This window comes from Melozone crissalis, unplaced genomic scaffold (genome assembly GCF_028551555.1).
Source record: "Melozone crissalis strain CALT ecotype California unplaced genomic scaffold, PUWL_Pcris_2 ptg000032l_1, whole genome shotgun sequence".
NCBI lineage: Eukaryota > Metazoa > Chordata > Aves > Passeriformes > Passerellidae > Melozone > Melozone crissalis.
This window is the reverse complement of record NW_026535810.1, coordinates 2,641,161-2,651,696: the sequence shown is the minus strand read 5'-3', so window position 1 is coordinate 2,651,696 and position 10,536 is coordinate 2,641,161. Positions and strand designations below refer to the sequence as shown.

The window sequence follows — 10,536 nt, the reverse complement described above, 5'->3', positions numbered from 1 at the left end:
TTATTTCCCCTTTTAACCCAATAACTGATCCCAATGTGGACTTTTCTGCCCAATTACAAAATGCCACCCAAACCCATGAAGAAGAAACCCAGGATGACACCCTGTGCCCTCCATCTTGCTTCCACCCACAACACACTAAAAATCCTAAAACCTCAATTTCTCACCAAGTGGCACACCTACACAACTCTCTATAATCCATTTCACACTTTTGTGGGTTCCAGTCTGTCTTGAAGTGTGGGAAACTTTCTCCATGGATGAGGGTCAAAGTCAGAGCTCCCCTGGGGCTCAGGGCACCCCAGAGCAGAAAAAGAAATATTCCCTGGGTTTCCACAAAGAGCAACAAGGCTCACAAAAGGACTAGAAAATATTTCTCTTCTGGGGGATGGCTGAGGGAGCTGGGGTTGTTCAGTGAGGAGAAGAGGTGGCAAGCTGGGAGACCCTGGGAGATCAAAAGGCAGGAAAGAGAGAGATGAAAAGGGTGGATGACAACTGAATTTCCATGATAATTTGTTTCCTGCTTCCCTGCAAAACTGGGGCACAGGAAAAAAGCCTGTTGGGTAGAAAGGAAGGGAGAGAGGTAAAACCAGGGAGAGGGAAGCTGGATGCAGGAGAAGCTCTGTATTTGTCCCCAGTATGGAAAAGGCTGCAGTGTCATAAAGAGTTTTATTGATGGAAAGGATCTCAGTTACACAATGAGGCTGCAGACCCCTCCACAGGACACTCTGAGGGGTGGAAATCTTGAACCCTGCATCTGTTCTTCCATCAAAGAAGAAGGTGAGAGTGTGCTGGGCACTTCCCCATGCCAGGCTTTGCCATCAGGAGCAGTTCAATACCTGGAAAGAGAGGAGGCAACATCAGCAATGTCACTGCAGAGCAGAGGGGATGAAACTCCCCCAAACCCCAGTGATCCTGTGGCACCTTGCAAGAGTAACAACAGGGAATGTCCCCTCTCCCAACACCCAACTGTCTCTGTCCCCTGCTGAAAACAACTCCAGAGCTGAACCCCAGGCATGCCTCAGCCTCACAGAGCCCCCAAAGCTCCTCCTGCAAAGAAAAATGGGGAATCTGTCTTATAAGAGAGGAATGTGGGTAGGTTTCTGGGTTAAAATCAGAAATCCTCACTCTGTGCCAACCCAGAGCTCAGCTGTGCTTGGCCAGGAGGAGCTCAGGGGACTCCTGAATTTATTCTCATTCTAATTCTCCCCCAAAGGAGAACAGTGCTGTGTTTGTCCCTTTTGGGACCCTTCAGTACCTGTCAGGCTCTCCCAGAGCTCAGCCAACGAAATTGATGACGACGAGATGGAGAATGGTGTTGGCAAAGAGGAAATCAGCGAAGGCCCGCTCGGGGGAGATGCCCTGGAACTCGCCCTTGTTCTGGGGGTTGATCTGGATCCGGAGGCAAACTGCACAGCACAGCAAGAAGGAGGCATCAGTGAGCACAAGAGAAAACCATGGAGGAAAGCAAAGCCTTCCTGGGGCAGCCCAGCCCAGGATGTTCCACCCAGGGAGAAGTGACTCCATTGTTCCTAGAGAGGAGCAGGACACTGGCAGGGAATTTGGATGGGGCTGTCGTGGAGTCAGTGCCTCCCACAGCACCACAAACACCACAGGGTGCCCAGATCCTGAGGGGAACAGGCTCGGAGCACGACTGGACTCACACAGGAGTGTGGAAATTCCTCTGTGCTCTGTTGGGTGTGTCAGAAGCACAGAATGATTTGGGCTGGAAGGACCTTAAAGATCTTCTCATTCCAATCCCAGGGACACCTTCCACTATCCTAGAGTGCTCCAAACACCATCTAAACTCACCTTGGACATCTCCAGGAACTCAGGAAATCTGGGCACCCTGTGCCAGGGCCTCCCACCCTCACAGGGAACAGTTCCTTCCCAATATCCCACTATCTCACGCATCCCTGCCCTCTGGCAGTGGGAAACCATTCCCCCTTGTCCTGTCACTCCAGCCTCTTGCCCAAAATCCCTCTCCAGCTGTCCTGGAGCCCCTTTAGGCTGTAGAAGGGGCTCTCAGCTCTTATTGCAACCTTCTCCACTCCTGAACACCCCAGCTCTTCCAGCCCTGCACAGAAGCAGGGCGGCTTTGGGGTATTTTGGCCAGCAGCACCGTGCATGTGTCCCTGTGGCACTCTCAATCCCACCGAGCTGCAAGCACAGCCAGGGGGACAAAGCTCCGGGCCGGCCCTGCAGCTGCAGAGCTGGGGAGCGGAACGGGGAGCTGGGAAAGGCCGGGGGTGCTGAGGGCCTCGGGGGTACTGAGGAGAGCAGCGAAACCGGGAGCTCGGTAAAGGGCGAGGGGTTCTGAGGGTCCCGGGAGTGCTGAGGGTCCCGGGAGAGCTGAGGGCCTCGGGGCTCCCTGGCTGAGGGGAGCAGCGGAACGGGGAGCTCGGGAATGGCCGGCGGTGCTGAGGGCCCCGGGGGTGCTGAGGGCCCCGGGGTTCCCCGGCTGCAGGGCCAGCTCTGAGCGCTGCTGATTCCTGAGGCTCCCCGCCACGCCCGCTCACGGTGAGCCCGACCCGCGCCACGGCCGTGAGGGGCCGGCACTGACCGCCCAGGATGAAGCTGCCGACGGCCGAGATGAAGCCGCTGAGGAAGGAGTTGAAGGGGAAGGTGCCGACACCCAGGCAGTATCCGAACTGCAGCGCGCCCGTGAGCAGCACGTAGAGCAGGAAGGCGTCCAGCGCCTTGAGGCGCCCGGCGGTGCCGCCGCCGTACTCGGACAGGAAGCGCCGCGCCACGGCCCGCACCGAGCCCGCCATGTCCGCCGCCGCTGCCGCACTGCGCATGCGCCGCGTCGCCCGCCCGCACTGCGCGGGCGCGCACTGACGTGGCGGTGAGCGATAGGGGGAATTGCGCATGCGCTGAGACAAGCGCAGTCCGCACCCCTTTGCTTGCAAAAAGCCAATAAGAGCGTAGAGCTGGCTGTTGCTGGGTAGATTAGAGAGTTGTTAATTCCAAAAGCCAATCAGAGTCCAGCGCTGCTGCTGGAAGCGGGGCTTTGCCTGAGGCCGCTCGGCTAAGGGGGTGTGAGGGGATTTCTGGCTGAGGGAATGTTTGGGGCTCTTTGCCGAAGGAATGTTCGGGGGGATTTCTGGCTGAAGGAATGTCCAAGGGTTTGTGGCCGAAGGAGTGTCCAGGGAGATTCCTGGCTGAAGGAGTGTCCAGGGAGCTCCTGGAGGAAGGAGTGTCCAGGGGATTCCTGGCTGAAGGAATGTCCTGGTGTTTGTGGCCGAAGGAGTATCCAGGGGGATTCCTGGCTGAAGGAGTGTGCAGGGGTTTGTGGCTGAAGGAATGTCTGGGGCTCCTGTCTGAAGGAGTGTCCGGAGGATTCCTGGACGAAGGAGTATCCAGAAGCTCCTGGCTGAAGGAAAGTCCTGGTGTTTGTGGCCGAAGGAGTGTCCAAGGGTTTGTGGCCAAAGGAGTGGCCGGGACTTCTGGCTGAAGGAGAGTCCAGGGATTCCAGGCTGAAGGAGAGTCCAGGGGGCTCCTGGCCGAAGGAGTGTCCAGATGAGTCCTGGATGAAGGAGTGTCCAAGGGTTTGTGGCCAAAGGAGTGTCCGGAGGATTCCTGAATGAAGGTGTCCAGAAGCTCCTGGCCAAAGAGCTGTCCCGATGTTTGTGGCTGAAGGAGTGTCCAGGAGGCTCCTGGATGAATGAGTGTCCAGGGCTCCTGGCTGAAGGAGCATCCAGGGATTCCTGGACAAAGGAGTGTCCAGGGAGTTCCTGGCCAAAGGGGCGTCCAGGGGTTTGTGGCCGAAGAAATGTCCCGGTGTTTGTGGCCGAAGGAGTGTCCAGAAGCCCCTGGCTGAAGAAATGTCCTGGTGTTTGTGGCCGAAGGACTGTCCAGGGGGATTTCTGGCTGAAGGAGTGTCCAGGGATTTGTGGCCGAAGGAATGTCCGAGGATTTGTGGCTGAAGGAGTGTCCAGGTGACACTGATTCCCCTCCCGGGTAAAAGCAAAACGATCTCAGTCTGCCTCCTGCTGTTGGAAAATGATACAAAATTTAGAATATTTTTGTAACTTTAGTCAGTTCGCCTTTGCCTGGGGGGAAAGGAGTTGGAGTTTCTTTTCAAAGGATCGTCACTCGAGGTGTGATTAGCTTCACATCTCAGCAGGCTGGGAGCAGCACAGAGAAGACACAAAAGATAATTAATGAGCATTAATGAACATCAGCTCAAACACGGTCAGAGATGCCTGGTCTGAGAAAAAATGAGAGAACCAATGAATGAGGACCTAGTTAACATCAGAGCCCAACAGATCCATAACCAATAGGACACCAAATGCTAAGAGCTGCATAGTTTGAGACCAATGAACACTGAATTAATTTCCATGGGTTTTGACTGTGTAAATATCAGAATAATCTAGTAAAGAGTGATGTGTGATGGAAGGATTTTCTCTGCACACCCAGGCAATGTGTTGTTGAGATATTGGGATACAAGACAGATTATCAGCTTTGGACCTGGTTGGCATAAGAGATTTGATAACAGGATGCCTTGGCAAAAGCAAACAGAACTTTGAGGATTAAACAAAGATTCAATTAGAGAGGTTTACTGGAAAAGAAAATTTCATTAAAGTCTGTAAGGAAGAGAAGTTGTAATATGCGAATGTTTGTGTATGTGATTTTAACCTAATCATTGTAGTAAACATTGCTAGTCTTCCTAAAACAGTATATAAGCATTGGTAGTCCACAATAAATTTGGATTCTGATCACCAAATCAGTTTTCCCTGTCTCTCTTCATCACCAGCAATGTGTGGATGAAATTCTTTCTGTTGCACATACTGACCAGAATAAAGTAATGCCTTCATTCTCTAACACTAAATATGTTGTTGGAGGGTTTTTCTTGTTTCAGTGACACTGCAAGGCAACTATAAAAAAAAAATGTCTTTGATACCAACAGTAACACGGATCTGATGGGCCTGAGGCTGGGTTGGGGAAATCAGTTTGGCTGTGTGAGGTACAGCAGCTGTTCCAGGGCAGTGTCAGCTCTGAGGCATTGGCAATTGTCACAGAATTATTTTATGAAAAATCCTTTTGTTAGGATTTTTTCTTCTGAGAAGCTGAGAGGCCTCAGGAACAAAATGTAAACAATGGTTATCTGCTGCTGTGGAATGCAAGAGGTTCATCTGTGATTGGTCTCATGTGGTTGTTTCTAATTAATGGCCAATCACAGTCCAGCTGGCTCAGACTCTCCAGTCAGTCACAAGATTTTATTATCATTCCTTTCTATTCCTTTCAAACCTTCTGATGAAATCCTTTCTTCTATTCTTTTAGGATAGTTTTAATATATCATTTTCTTTTAATATAATATATATCATAACATAATAAATCAGCCTTCTGAAACATGGAATCAAGATTCTCATCTCTTCCCTCATCCTGGGACTCCTGTGAACACGACCACAGGCAATCCTCTATCAGCCACCACTCCTTGTTGGGTTTTATGTTGGATTAATCCATTTTCTGACCCAGAGATGGGGTAACTCAGAGGTGTTTTAAAAACTTTTATTCCATTTTCAGTCTCATGTTAAGGGTGAGACAATACAGATGTTATAATTCATGCAATCATAATCAGAAGCCAATTATTTCTTAATTACAATACACTGTAAGTGTTTCTTGGCCTATCAGCTTTTGCCACACCATGCTGTAAATGCCTTAAAGCAAATCATCTAAAATTACCCCTCATAGCTCCAACTACAGTGCATCTCTTTCTCCAAAGTATCCAGTGTTATTTTCAAGGCCATCCTTTGAAACTCGTTTCTATTTCCATTTCTGTCTCAGCATTTCTTATCTCCAGGTTTGCACACTGTGAGCCTTCTGCCAGGCTGCACCCATGGGCTGATCTGGTCCTAAATTCTTGTTGCTTGGCACTTGTGGGAGCTGTGCACAGTACCAAAAAAACCCCAAAGATGTTATTAGAATGGTGTGAGTCCAGTGAAAGTTGAGCAAATTTATCAGAGAACCGGGGCACATCACACCTGAGGAGAAGCAGAGAGAAGACAAAGCCAAGAGGAGTCCACTGAGGGGGACTCAGAGACAGGTTAGAGCCAGACCTCTCACAAAGAGCTTCAAGTAAATCTTTTCTGCCCAAAAAGAACTAAATATTCACAATGAAAGCACAAGGGAAATTGTGGCCCTGCAGGGAAGTTGATCCATCCCCTGTTTGGAGATATCCACACTTACTGAGAGAAAGGCAGGAGCAACCTTGTGCTGCTTTGCTTTTAGTGAGGACTGGACCTCCAGAGGTCCTTCCCAATCTCGTTTCCTCTGTGGTTTGATTATACTCTTGCTGTTCTTTCACAAGTGTTTCCCCACAAAGTGTTATTTCATGTTTTGATCCCTAATTGGTCCCTGAGGTTTGACACACTGAGGAAACACAGGACTGTAATACCCTGCCACCATTATATAAAGGAGCTGAAGAGAGAGGAATTTTTTTTTTTTTTGCCAGAAATCAATTGTAAATCTAAGCTAAGGAGGAGCAGAATCAGACTCAGAATACTCTTTGTAGCATCCTGGATTGTTGTGGATATACTGGTAACTACCTGGAGCATTTCTCAGAGTTCTTAGAGGGTAAATTTTTCTGAAGAATAGGGAAAATTTAAAGAAACATTGACTTGGGAAACTGAACTTTTGGTCTTCAAACTAAAGTAAAATCTTTTAGCTGTTACTGAGGGAGTTTCTTGGCTTAGGGGACCTCTCTCAACTTCCAGATAATATCAGTCCATCTGTGGTATTGAAAATATGTCCTATGTTTAGTATGGTTTGTGAGAGCGAAGTTTTGTATTGGTGTTTTTTGAGAAACAGCCATAAGATGATGCCAATAAACTCCCTTGTTTTGCTGGGAAAGGGGCTCTAAGGGGAAAGATTTGATGGGAATAGTGCATTAAGAAGGGTTGTACCATCCCAGTTTATAGCTATCCTTTTGTTGAGCATTTCAAGAGGAAAATTTGAGTGTCTTGTTTGATTTGGGTTATCAGCTAGATAAGATGGGCTTGCTTTTCCTGGAAATTCATTGTGGTGTTGTTTACTTCAGTCATTCAGAAATATCTGCAATGAATCTGAAATGAATCTAAACTGCAGTAACTTTCCCTTTTACAATGTTAATGTTTCCTTGCACCAATCTAACCTGCTTCAGAGTCTGTCTGTGAATGATTGCATTCCTCTGTGGTAAGTGTCTGGACACAGCAAAGTTTCCATTCTGGGCATGTGGGGTTTTTTTGGTTTGTTGGAGGGTGGATGTTGTCAGATCATTCAGAGAGACCCAATAAGAGCTTCTGCACCTCTCAGGAATTGTTTTGACTGGAGTGAGGACTCAGTCTTACCAATGGAGCTTGGGGCTCCTTTTTGATGACCAGGATTTTTAATATGTTGTTACTGTGGTTACTGTGGCTGCTGCAGTCTTTTATAAGAGGTTTGTTGCTGGTATTGCCCTGTAATGTTAGCAAAGCCAAACTGACACATGTTCTGTTGTTTTTCAAGTTCCCAAAACAGGTTTTTTCTTTTTCTTGCCAGTTTTTTCAGTGATGTCTCAATGAACCACACAACTGTAGTGGAGTTTGTCCTCCTGGGACTGGCTAACAGCCGCCAGTGGGAGATCATCCTCTTTGTGTTCCTTGGCATTGCCTACCTCTTGATCCTGCTTGGAAACATTTCTGTCATCAGCATCACTCTTACCAATCACTTCCTCCAACCCCCATGTACTACTTCCTTAGGAATTTTGCCCTTTTGGAAATCACTTTCACCTCCACCTTCCTTCCCAGCACCCTGTACAGCCTCCTGACAGAGAGGAAGACAATTTCCCTGCCTGGCTGCTTCCTCCAGATGCTGCTTTTCTACTGCCTGGGTACCTGCACCCTTTTCTACATGGCAGGGATGTCCCTGGACCGCTACGTTGCCATCTGCCACCCCTTGCACTACCCGGCCATCATGAACAGCAGATTCTGCCTGCAGCTGATCCTGGGCTGCTGGGCACTGACTTTTCTCCTGATGCTTCCCCCCACCATCATGACAGTGCAGCTGCCATTCTGTGGTCCCAATGTCATGAATCACTTTTACTGTGATGCCTCCCTGTTGTTGCAGCTGTCCTGCACAGACACAGCCTTCATCGAAGAGCTGATGTTCATCATACTCATCCTCATCCTCCCCGGTACCCTGATAGTAACCGCTGTTTCTTATGGCTGCATTATTGTCACCATCTTGCTTATTCCATCATCAGCAGGCAGGAGGAAGGCATTTTCCACGTGCTCAGCTCACCTCATGGTGGTGATGGTGTTTTACAGCACCTGCATTTACAGGTACATCCGCCCAGCCCAGCGAGGTGGGCAGGACTCTGACAAAGTTCTGTCTTTGTTCTTCTCCGTGCTGACCCAGACAGTCAACCCTTACATCTACTCACTCAGGAACAGGCAAGTCAAGCAAGCTTTAAAGGAGAAAATTCTGAAGTTTTCTGGCTCCCTGAGGCAGATGTGAACGGTGGAGCCTTGTATTTTGTGATAATAAAATAATAATTAGTCTGATAATAATAATTTCTGATAATAAAATAATAAATATAAGCCAAAATTTGCTTATCCCTCTCTTACTAATGGTTGCTTTATATGATCCCACCTTTGTCCAGAGTGGGTGCTTTCCAATATAATATAATATAATATAATATAATATAATATAATATAACATTACATTACATTACATTACATTACATTACATTACATTATATATTTGCTATACTAAAGAATACAGAAAGGATACAGACAGGAGGCTGAAAGATACTAATGAAAAACTCATTACTCTCTCCAGAGCTCTGACACAGTTTGACCATGATTGGTCATTAAGTAAAAACAAGCCACATGAAACCAACTAAACAATCACCTACCACATTCCAAAGCAGCAAAACACAGGAGAAGCAAATTAGATAATATTGGTTTTTTAATTTTTCCTTTTTCTCTGAGGCTTCTCAGCTTCCCAGGAGAGAAATCCTGGCAAAGTGATTTTTCCAGAAAATATGATGGTGACAGTGGTGTAGCCCATCCAAGTATCTGAATTGTTTCCCAGGTGCAACATCTGTATTGTGAATTAAAGATGCTGATTTCAAATGGTTTATGCTTTGTAGATGTTATGTAATTCCTTCTGTTGGCAATGAAAATATGCCAGCACAGAAAGGATTTTCTAATCTTCTGTTACCTGGTGTCAGCTTTTTCTCAGCATTTCCCCCCTTGCTGGGATGGGTTAGCTTTAGTGAAAAACCAAATTCCCATTCACACCTTCCACCCCCAGTGGGAAAAGAGGAAAAACAGAAACAAAACTCTCGTAGTTTGAGATAAATACAGAGAGATGGTTTGCCAGTTTCTACCTGGAGTGAAACACACTGGATTTGGGGAAAACCAATGTAATTTATTGCCAACTGAGATAGTTTAGATTGTGAGAAACAAAATTAAATGCTAAACACCTGAATATTTATTCATTCATTCCAGAGTACTCCAGCACTGTCCCCAGCACACAGGGTGGGTGGGGAGGGTTATGGTCAGTGCATGTGGGTCCTTCACAGGCTACAGAGATCACATTGAGCTACCAAGCCACAAACCAAGTACAGAAACACCATTCTTATCAATATTTTTGGTTTTAGAACTTCAGCTTCCACAAAGCTATGTTTACAATCATTACCATACACACTGAACCCATCGACAGAATTCCTTGTCCTCCCTCTAATTCAGTAGCAATAATCCTTGATCCCAAGTACAATAATCCTTAATCCCAAGCACAATTCATGAAACATTTTTTTTTCAGTCTTAGCTGTGAAGGCATTTCCAGGTTTGGGGCTGGATTTGGCTGTGTATTGTGAATCCAGGAATCTCCACCAGTAATTTTTACAGCTGTCTTGATAGTCAGAGGAGCTTGGAATGATCCTTTCCACTTTTCCTTGAGTGGTTCTTTGCTCCAAATCTGGACATATGCCCAATCTCCTGGACAGTGAGAGTGTGGTTGAACATCCAAGGTCACTGATGATGCCAAAACAATAAACCTATGCAAGGATGAGAGTGTTCTTTCCCAAAGTTTCCCAAACCCCTCAAATTGTGATTCCTTACTGTATGTTTTCCCCTGGGTGTAATTACAGCCTGACATGTGCCAACAACTAGGATTGCAGTGTGTGATGCAGTGACAGTGTTGCAGCCACAGTGTTGCAATGAGTGATGCAGTGACAGTGATGCAGTCACTCTGTTGCATTGCAATCAGAGTGTTGTGGTGACAGTGTTGCAGTGATGCTGTTGCAGTCACTGTGCATTGCAGTGACAGAGTTGCAGTGACTGTGTGTGTTGCAGTCTCAGTGTTGCAGTCACACTGTTGCAGCCACACTGTTACAATCACAGTGTTGCCGTCACAGTGTTGCGGTCACTCTGTTGTAGTCACACTGTTGCAGTGACAGTGTTGCAATGAGTGATGCACTGACAGTGATGCAGTCGCTGTTGCAGTCACTGTGCATTGCAGTGACAGTGTTGCAGTGACACTGTTGCAGTGACACTGTTGCGGTCACTGTGTTGC

At 47.3% G+C, this 10,536-nt stretch overlaps 2 protein-coding genes across 2 annotated transcripts; one reads left to right on the top strand and one right to left on the bottom strand.

Annotated features, from left to right (window-relative positions):
• Positions 1 to 649: 649 nt before the first annotated feature.
• Positions 650 to 2,773, bottom strand: DAD1 (defender against cell death 1). Its single transcript, XM_054281593.1, has 3 exons — positions 2,558 to 2,773; positions 1,253 to 1,403; positions 650 to 833 (listed from the first exon to the last, which is right to left on the bottom strand). The coding sequence occupies exons 1-2, from the start codon at positions 2,766 to 2,768 to the stop codon at positions 1,273 to 1,275; spliced, it is 342 nt and encodes a 113-aa protein (XP_054137568.1). The 5' UTR covers positions 2,769 to 2,773; the 3' UTR covers positions 650 to 833; positions 1,253 to 1,272.
• A 4,610-nt stretch (positions 2,774 to 7,383) lies between these two features.
• LOC128940334 (olfactory receptor 49-like) lies at positions 7,384 to 8,472 on the top strand. The gene is given in 2 exon segments (XM_054281682.1): positions 7,384 to 7,688; positions 7,691 to 8,472. Coding segments are annotated over 2 exon segments (1,008 nt in total). The 5' UTR covers positions 7,384 to 7,462.
• Positions 8,473 to 10,536: the final 2,064 nt, after the last annotated feature.

Excerpts from the sequence above, each read along its gene's own strand:
- DAD1 (XM_054281593.1), bottom strand. The coding sequence starts at position 2,768 with ATGGCGGGCTCGGTGCGGGCCGTGGCGCGGCGCTTCCTGTCCGAGTAC. Across the intron at positions 1,404-2,557 it reads CGGCAGCTTCATCCTGGGCG|TTTGCCTCCGGATCCAGATC; the intron begins GTCAGTGCCGGC and ends TGTGCTGTGCAG.